Genomic DNA, 8,747 nt, shown 5'->3' with positions numbered 1-8,747 from the left:
TTCTGTTAGCCTAATCCAATTTATCATTTAAAATGCTAATTGATCGACTAGAAACCCTTTCTTCAATTATGTTAGCCACACGCTAAAACTGTTGTCCTGATTCAAAGAAGCCAATAAAAACTGACCTTCTTTAGACTAGTTGAGTTATCTGGAGCATTCACGATTTGTGGGCCTCGATTACAGGCTCAAAATGGCCCTCCCGGTCGCGGCGGCTGCGACGAGCCTGGCGCGAACCAGAACTTGTGGAGCAGATACACTTCGAGCAGTGCTTTCTAGACCATGCGCCCCCGGAGGCCAAAATAAGATCTTTCTAAGTGACCCCAACTTTGAACGGTAGTGTTATATATATGGGTATGTATGTATGGATGGATATATTTACCCAAAATATAGGGGAATGGAATGATGCAGACAATTACATTTGATGGAAGCAACAATCTATCCACAATATTAAATCTGAGCCACCCTTTGAAAAAAAAATAAAAAAATAAAAAGAGTCTTTGTCACTCCTGGTAGACTCAGACCTAATCCTCCATATCTCTCGTCTCTCTCTCTCTCTCTCTCTCTCTCTCTCTCTCTCTCTCTCCTGCTCTCTCCTCTCTCTCTCTCTCTCTTCTCTCTCGCTCTCGCTCTCGTCTCTCGCTCTGCTCTCTCTCTCTCTCTCTCTCTCTTCTGTCTGTTCTGGTTTCCAGGGAGACCCGGTCCGTCTGGACTCCAGGAAAGAGTGGCCCCGCTGGACTCCGAGGCTTCAGGGGAGGGCGGGGCAGCCCTGGAGCCATGGTAACACACCCACCTCACATTCTCCTGACCTTCACCTTACTGACATATTACATTCTGCACTGATGTAAAGTACTACTGTATTGTATAGCACCCAGTGTTTTATGTGAAAATCACTGAAGGCCAGTTTCCTGCTTTTTAATAGAGATTCTCCTTGACCATGCTGCTTTTTAGTCCAAGAGTGGGCTTCATCTGGGTCGGGAAACTGACCCTAATCCTTTACTTGAATAACTGATGGTGACCATCTGATAACTGTATACTCTGACAGTGGGATGAAACATTTGGTTGAGTTCCTGTGATGAAGGCTCTGATTGGTTCACTCTGTTGCTTGCCTCTCTTAGGCCTCTGCTGGACTGAAAGGAGGAGAAGGACCCCCGGTCTGTCAGGACAGGGTAAATTGGATTCATCATTGTAGCAATTGTTTAATCCCATTTTCCCCATGCTACCCCCCTAATCTCCACCTCCATCCCATCCTGGTCCGTATGTGGTCTATAGCCAACAAGGACATGTAGAGTGGGAGGCGTTACCATGGAGATCTAAATGAATAGAGTGAATCATGTGACGTTGTCCTCTTACCTCTCTGTTCCCCTGTCTGTTCGTTACCCAGGAGCCACTGGGGAGAAAGGGCCTTCTGGAGCGGCTGTGGCTGATTGGTCAGCCGGACGCTCGGGTGGGTCCGCCCTGGAGGACCCAATGGGAGAAAAGGGCGAGCCAGTAAGAACCTTTGATCATTTCCCTATTCGTTTTTTTTGCTTAATGCAACGCTAGTGTCAATTTCTAAATGGACATACGAACATCACTGCTCATTACTGAGAAATAAACAGCATGTGTGGGTTCCTCTGTACTGTGATGTGTCATAATCATGTTTACCGTGCGCTGCGCCGCTGCGCGTGGTGTGTGTGTGTGTGTGTGTGCATGTTCCACTCTCTCTGTGTTATCTATTATCAATGATGGCATGGTGCAATATGAGACTAATAGTGGCGGGGTTAGTCTAACAGTGTTTCCTCATCCATCTGTTCCCCAGGGAGGAAGGGGCCATCGGCCGGCTGGACAGGACGGGCGCAGGGGCCTGTCTGCCTGGGGCTGCTGGCCGCTGGCCCTCCAGGAGAGACGGAGACAAGGTACTTACACCTGTACACAGGTTCCATACCCACTGTAGAGGGCACAACTTAGGAGAATCCAACTACTGTGCAACCTGAAGCACTGCTGGTTTTCTATTGCTAGTCAATTGATCTATTGTCCTTGTTGCCATGGAGTCCACTCACCTAGTGGCCTTTGATGTTGTGTGGTGGGGGGTGTATGGTTACTGTGTGTGTGTCTTATATCTCTGCAACATGTGTTGTGTGGTGTTGTGTGTGTTGTGTGTGTGTGGTTGCTGTGTGTGGTGTGTTGTGTGGTGTGTGTGTGGTGGTGTGTGTGTGTGTGTGGTGTGTGTGTGTGTGTTCTGTATCTGTGTCTGTGTCTGTGTTGTCTACAGGGGCGAGACAGGAGACCGGCCAGAAGGGCAGTGTAAAGGAGACAAAGGAGAATCTGTGAGTCTTCATCTGCGAGATCTCAACCACAACACTGTCTTTTAGCCGTCACAAGCCACAGAATTATACACCTGACAGGACATGACATCACCAGACACATTACTACCAGAGAGGGAGAGAAGATCCTATCTCTGGCCCAAATCTGCCATGTTACGCAAATCCTTAATTATTAACATAGCGTGAGATTATTGTAAGTATAGGGCAATGAGTTTGAATATTAGATTCAAGAAATTAACATAATAACTTATTATGACGTGAGGCTTAATTTATCTAATACAGTTTCATAGCTCAGTTGTTACGAGCGTAGGTATAAGTGTGAACGCATGTGACATCCCGGCAACTTGAGAAAAAACCACTTTATCAGAGTTGTCCCTGTTGAAATTCGAGAACAGACATGTTTATATTCATGAAACGATCATCTTACTCTCCGTGTGAATACAGGTGACTATTCAACACTACCTCATCTAATATTCAAACAAGATATTATATATTTTATATATGAATCTTTTTATTGAATATTATAAACATACATCTACTAGCAGTGAAGCCGCTCAACATTTACATACATTCAGTCATCTAACCGTCTCCCGTCTAGAGTGACCCACAGGAGCAACCAGGCCCCGCCCAAGGCACGTCGGCAGATCCCCACCAAGTCAAAATGGGGACGAACTAGCTTTATTTTTAATTTTATCTTTTGAACATCATTCTATCCCCCGCCCAAGCAAGTCCATCCCACTGTCTCCAGTTCACACATCCCAAACCTCAGTTTTCAAACAAGTATTCAATTAACAAATGTATCCACCAATCCAAAGAGAGGAAATAAGGAGAGAGCCTGACAGCCCGCCGTTCCGCTCTTGGACAACGAATCCCATGTTAGAGCGAGACACAAGACATCTCGTCATTATATCCAGTACTCTGGTATCTCACCTGCAGATATGACATACGTAACCTAAGTACTAACAGACTGGACAGAATATGACATCACCAGCCACAGTAATCCAATCTTAACAATATAGCCGAGTCACCACGCTAACAATACTTCCTCAATGAAGGCGAATCAGGTGGGACATTCTAGACCAATGAGAGGGCAGATACGAGTGTGAACAACAGCCACAACTAAGTTGTTTTTCTCAAATTTGCCGAAATGCCAAATGCATCCACTTATATCCGAACATTTGTAACAGCTAAACATTAACGAAACTTCTATTCGATCAAATAAGCCTCACATAATTCGACACTCTCTCATAGATCCATACAAAAAGGGCTTATCTCATCAGGATGGATTTTGGGCGCTTCGCCTCTTCTGCTCTGGTACTACATACCTGGCAGGATATGACATCACCACCCACAGTTCTACACACCTGACAGATACATCACTAGAAAAAAAAACGAAGTCAAATCGTGATGTCAGTGATCTTCAGGTCGGAAAGTTCCGACTTGGAAATCCGACATGATGACTCGTTCAAATGATCTCCCCGGCCAGAGCTAGTTTTCCCAAAGTCCCAGTTGTTACTTAGACCCTGTAAATCCGACGTTCCCAATCTCCTAAGTCCCATTGTTATCTCTCTTAACTCTCTGTCTGTGTCTCTGTCTGTGTCTCTGTCTGTGTCTGTCTGTTCTGGTTTCCAGGGAGACCCGGGTCCGTCTGGAGCTCCAGGAAAGAGTGGCCCCGCTGGACTCCGAGGCTTCAGAGGGAGCAGGGGCAGCCCTGGAGCCATGGTAACACACCCACCTCACATCTCCTGACCTTCACCTTACTGACATATTACATTCTGCACTGATGTAAAGTACTACTGTATTGTATAGCACCCAGTGTTTTATGTGAAAATCACTGAAGGCCAGTTWCCTGGCTTTTTAATAGAGATTCTCCATTGACCATGCTGCTTTTTAGTCCAAGAGTGGGCTTCATCTGYGTCTGGGAAACTGACCCTAAGTCCTTTACTTMAATTAACTGATGGTGGACCATCTGATAACTGTATACTCTGACAGTGGATGGAAACTGATTGGTTGGAGTTCCTGTGATGAAGGCTCTGATTGGTTCACCTCTGTTTGCTTGCCTCTCTCTAGGGCCTTGCTGGACTGAAAGGAGGAGAAGGACCCACCGGTCTGTCAGGAGCAGGGGTAAATTGGATTTCATCATGTAGCAATTGTTTAATTCCCATTTTCCCCATGCTACCCCCCTAATCTCCACCTCCATCCCCAATCCTGGTCCGTATGTGGTCTATAGCCAACAAGGACATGTAGAGTGGGAGGCTGTTACCATGGAGATCAAAATGAAAGAGTGAATCATGTGACGTTGTCCTCTTACCTCTCTGTTCCCCCTGTCGTGTCGTTACCCAGGGAGCCACTGGGGAGAAAGGGCCTTCTGGAGCGGCTGGTGCTATTGGTCAGCCTGGACGCTCCGGTGGGGTCGGCCCTGGAGGACCAATGGGAGAAAAGGGCGAGCCAGTAAGAACCTTTGATCATTTCCCTATTCGTTTTTTTTCTTATGCAACGCTAGTGTCAATTTCTAAATGGACATACGAACATCACTGCTCATTACTGAGAAATAAACAGCATGTGTGGGTTCCTCTGTACTGTATGTGTCATAATCAATGTTTACGTGCGTGCGTGCGTGCGTGCGTGCGTGCGTGCGTGTGTGCGTGTGTGTGTGCGTGTGTGTGTGTGTGTGTGTGTGTGTGCATGTTCCACTCTCTCTGTGTTATCTGTTAATCAATATGTCATGGTGCAATATGAGACTAGAATAGTGGCGGTGGTTCATCATCCATTTGTTCCCCAGGGAGAGAAGGGGCCCATCGGGCCGGCTGGACAGGACGGGGCTCAGGGGCCTGTAGGGCTGCCTGGGGCTGCTGGCCCCGCTGGGCCTCCAGGAGAGGACGGAGACAAGGTACTTACACCTGTACACAGGTACAGCACAGTAGGTTCCATACCACTGTAGAGGGACAACTTAGGAGAATCCAACTACTGGCCAGCACTGCTGTTTATTTTTATTGCTAGTCAATTGNTACTAAATGAAAGAGTGAATCATGTGACGTTGTCCTCTTACCTCTCTGTTCCCCCGTCGTGTCGTTACCCAGGGAGCCACTGGGGAGAAAGGGCCTTCTGGAGCGGCTGGTGCTATTGGTCAGCCRGGACGCTCTGGTGGGGTCGGCCCTGGAGGACCCATGGGAGAAAAGGGCGAGCCAGTAAGAACCTTTGATCATTTCCTTATTCGTTTTCTTTCTTATGCAACGCTAGTGTCAATTTCTAAATGGACATACGAACATCACTGCTCATTACTGAGAAATAAACAGCATGTGTGGGTTCCTCTGTACTGTATGTGTCATAATCAATGTTTACGTGCGTGCGTGCGTGCGTGCGTGCGTGCGTGCGTGTGTGCGTGTGTGTGTGCGTGTGTGTGTGTGTGTGTGTGTGTGTGCATGTTCCACTCTCTCTGTGTTATCTGTTAATCAATATGTCATGGTGCAATATGAGACTAGAATAGTGGCGGTGGTTCATCATCCATTTGTTCCCCAGGGAGAGAAGGGGCCCATCGGGCCGGCTGGACAGGACGGGGCTCAGGGGCCTGTAGGGCTGCCTGGGGCTGCTGGCCCCGCTGGGCCTCCAGGAGAGGACGGAGACAAGGTACTTACACCTGTACACAGGTACAGCACAGTAGGTTCCATACCACTGTAGAGCGACAACTTAGGAGAATCCAACTACTGGCCAGCACTGCTGTTTATTTTTATTGCTAGTCAATTGATCTATTGTCCTTTTGGCCATGGAGTCCACTCACCTAGTGGCCTTGATGTTGTGTGGGTTAGGTGTATGGGTTACTGTGTGTGTCTCTATATCTCTGCAACGTGTGTGTGTGTGTGTGTGTGTGTGTGTTGTCTACAGGGCGAGACAGGAGGACCAGGCCAGAAGGGCAGTAAAGGAGACAAAGGAGAATCTGTGAGTCTTCATCTGGAGAGATTTCAACCACAACACTGTCTTTTAGCCTCACAAGCCACAGTATTACACACCTGACAGGATATGACATCACCAGACACAGTACTACTAGGGGAAGATCCTATTTCTGGCACAAATCTGCCCATGTTCAGCAGATCCTTAATTATTAAGTAGGTGAAGAGTTTTTGTGTGGGGGGGCAGTGAAAGTTTAGAATTTAGTCAAGATAAACATAAATTGCTATTTTGATACATGAGGCTTATTTGATCTAATAGAAGTTTCATAATGCTTAGGTTGTTACGAGTGTGCTGTTATAAGTGTGACACACTTTTTTTATTGAATATTTATTGAATATTAAAACATACAATCTAACTGCGGTGAAGCCGCTCAACATTTACATTACATTCAGTCATCTAACCATCTCCCGTCTAGAGTGACCCACAGCAGCAACCAGGGCCCCGCTCAAGGGCACGTCGGCAGATTTCCCACCAAGTCAAAATGGGGACCGAACTAGCTTTATTTTTTACTTTTATCTTTGACCATCATTCTATCCCCCGCCCAGCAACTCCACTCCCACTTGTCTCCAGTTCCACATCCCAGACCTCAGTTGTATTCAATTAACAAGTATTCAATTAACAAGATGTATCCACCAATCCAAAGAGAGGAATAGGTGGYAGCTTGACAGCCCGCCGTTCCGCTCTGTGGACAACGAATCCCATTGTTAGAGCGGAGACACAAGCATCTCATCGTTATATCCAGTATCTCTGGTACTACTCACCTGGTGGCGGATATGAACATACGAACACGCCATAGTACTAAAACACCTGACAGATATGACATCACCAGCCACAGTACTACCAACATTAACAATATACCGAGTGACCACTCTAACAATACGTCCTCAATGATAAGGCGAGATCAGGTGGGACCATTCTAGCCAATGAGAGGGCAGATACGAGTGTGAACAACAGCCACAACTAAGTGTTTTTCTCAAATTGCCGAAATGCCAAATGCATCCACTTATATCAGTACATTTGTAACAGCCTAAACATTACGAAACTTCTATTCGATCAACGGATGATACAACTTCCATATGGCTTTCGGAAACACGAAAATCTCATCACGACTTGGAAATCCGACTTGGATGACCGTTTCAAAATGATTTCTCCCGTCAGAGCTAGTTTTTCCCAGGTTCCCAGTTGTCTTGAACGCACTGAAATCAGAGGTTTCCAAGTTCCAGTTCCCAGTTGTTTTGACATGGCAATACACACCTGACAGGATATTGACATCAACCAGTCCAAAGTATTACACACCTACAGGATATGCATCACCAATCACAGTATTAAGCACTCGGCCAGTATCCTCCCGTCACCAGCTGCTATCACTAGGATAATTCAAATAATGACTCATAAATGAGAAAGGGTTTATAATGAGCGTTGAGTAATTATGTGCAGTTATAATTAACTTACAGTATATTACTGTATGTGAGCTGTTTATATTCATTTAGGCTTATAAGCCTTTCTTCATGGTCTAGTTAGCATGCACTGTGCATCTTCATGCACTTTATCTTATCCTAGCTCTGGCAGCTCTATCAAACTATTAAAATACTGTCTAACACTTTCAGAGCCAAGCAATCACAAACACTACCATCACAGCTGAATTTCACAGTAGTTGTGTTTTTTGAGCTCCCGACACAGCAGTGTTTTCTGCAGTGTATGATTGATTTGCAGTATACTGTCAACAGCATCTCTGTTTCTCGGTCTCTTCTCCAGGGCCCTTCAGGACCTATTGGAATCCAGGGACCTGTCGGCCATCCAGGGTTACCAGTACGTCTATTCAATGTATCTGTCTTTATTGTGTGTCTGTTGTGAACTGATGTGTGTACAGCACTGACCTCTGTGTGTGTTTCAGGGTGTGGACGGGGAGCCGGGGCCGAGGGGCCAGCAGGGGATGTACGGGCCGAAGGGAGACGAGGGAGCGAGAGGCCACAAGGGGGCCACAAGACCACTGGACTACAGGTGAGGAGAGAACCACCCCTCTGTTTGGACTGTACCATCCATCTCTCTACTCCAGCATATAGTACGTGACTGAACAGAAAGTGGTGACCTGTACATCTTATCATCAACAGCGATCATATACATATCTTGCGCCTGCTAACCATCTCTGTCTTTACAGGGCATGCCAGGACTCCAGGAGAGAAGGGAGACAGTGGAAGCACGTGGTCAACGATGGTGCCAGTACTGGACATACCATTGGACAATGACTCTTTCCTATATCCTTTGTTTGCCCTGGCAGCCTCACTGGACTTCCCACAAAGATCATTCCTTAAGCATGTCTCTCATCTTCATTGTGGTATAAAGCCTAACTAAGTAAAACCCTTCTTGAAGGCCAGTGTCTAACGGAGGCAGTCAGTCGAGTGAGGAGGGAGAGAGTCAGTCAGTCAAGTCAGTCAGTCCGAGTGAAGGGGGGAGAGAGTCAGTCCAGGTCAGTCGAGTGAGGAGGGAAGAGAAGTG

At 46.6% G+C, this 8,747-nt stretch overlaps 1 protein-coding gene across 1 annotated transcript in view; it reads left to right on the top strand.

Moving 5' to 3' along the window:
• LOC112075668 (collagen alpha-1(XI) chain-like) overlaps positions 1–5,267 on the top strand; it is a 9,825-nt gene extending 4,558 nt beyond the window's left edge. The window contains exons 5-8 of the mRNA XM_070441006.1: positions 3,936–4,025; positions 4,374–4,427; positions 4,647–4,754; positions 5,086–5,267. Of these exons, the coding sequence (XP_070297107.1) occupies positions 3,936–4,025; positions 4,374–4,427; positions 4,647–4,754; positions 5,086–5,244 (411 nt within the window). The 3' untranslated portion in view covers positions 5,245–5,267. The remainder of the gene's footprint in view (positions 1–3,935; positions 4,026–4,373; positions 4,428–4,646; positions 4,755–5,085) is intronic.
• Positions 5,268–8,747: the final 3,480 nt, after the last annotated feature.

The sequence above is a fragment of the Salvelinus sp. IW2-2015 genome, unplaced genomic scaffold (genome assembly GCF_002910315.2).
Source record: "Salvelinus sp. IW2-2015 unplaced genomic scaffold, ASM291031v2 Un_scaffold3331, whole genome shotgun sequence".
Lineage (NCBI taxonomy): Eukaryota > Metazoa > Chordata > Actinopteri > Salmoniformes > Salmonidae > Salvelinus > Salvelinus sp. IW2-2015.
This window is presented reverse-complemented; position numbering and strand designations above follow the sequence as displayed.